Source organism: Penaeus monodon, chromosome 29 (assembly GCF_015228065.2).
Source record: "Penaeus monodon isolate SGIC_2016 chromosome 29, NSTDA_Pmon_1, whole genome shotgun sequence".
In the NCBI taxonomy this organism is placed as follows: Eukaryota; Metazoa; Arthropoda; class Malacostraca; order Decapoda; family Penaeidae; genus Penaeus; species Penaeus monodon.
In genome coordinates, this window is record NC_051414.1 from 24,982,536 (window position 1) to 24,983,398 (window position 863).

The following is an 863-nucleotide window of genomic DNA, read 5'->3' on the forward strand; positions in this document are numbered from 1 at the left end:
ATAATAAAGGGAAGGAAGGGTATCTACCTCCTTCAGTTAAAAGATTACACATTCTAGACTACAGATTCTAGACAACTGAGCTAGATGGTTCTAGTTTACCAAACCCTAGAAAACTAATCCTTTGGAGACATTGATTTTTCCAACCATACAAAGAGCCAATCATCAGTTCACCAATATTATATATTTTATGTATCTTATTGCAAACTTCAATATATCAGTGAATGGAACTAATTAGATAAATTATCAACTATCAAATCAAAGCATTATTTCTTAAAAAGCCTTTTGATCAGAAATGTTAATTTAGCTATGCATCCTCACTACCAGGAGTACTGCAGTAATTACTTGCAGCAGAATCCAAGTCTACACTTGTTTCATCAACAACCCACCTTCCTCTCCCTCTTCCTCTTCAAAATCTTCATCATCAAGGGCTTCTCCAGTGAAGAAGAGCACAGCTCGTGGAACAATACGTTCCCTGATGTAATGACCAATCTCAAAGTCTGCAGTCAAGAGAGCCTGGGTGTCCTCATCCATCTCTTCATCAGTATCCTCAGGAACTGTTAATAACAAAAAGCTGAGACCTTGCACATTTATACATTACATAGCAAAAAGTAAACTAATTAGTAATTTGTTTTTGATGATTAAGCTGAAAGTTATGAACTTGGTATAGATTCGCTTAATTCTACATGCATATCTATTGGTTTCATAATACTGAAAAAAATCTACATAAATTCAACATGTTCCCCTACTCTACACAAAAAATATAAGTTTGAAATTTATACAATATTTTAAACTTAATTATCTACATTTCACTGTGGATAAGGTTTTCCACTGAAGTGTAAATCAGCAACAACAAAGTTCTCAGA

General features: G+C 33.8%; 1 protein-coding gene across 1 annotated transcript in view; it reads right to left on the reverse strand.

The window, feature by feature from the left end:
* LOC119592064 (nucleosome assembly protein 1-like 1) overlaps positions 1 to 863 on the reverse strand; it is a gene marked incomplete in the record, with an annotated part of 11,105 nt that overhangs the window by 2,820 nt on the left and 7,422 nt on the right. The window contains 1 exon segment of the mRNA XM_037940873.1: positions 387 to 554. Coding sequence (XP_037796801.1) covers positions 387 to 554 — 168 coding nt within the window.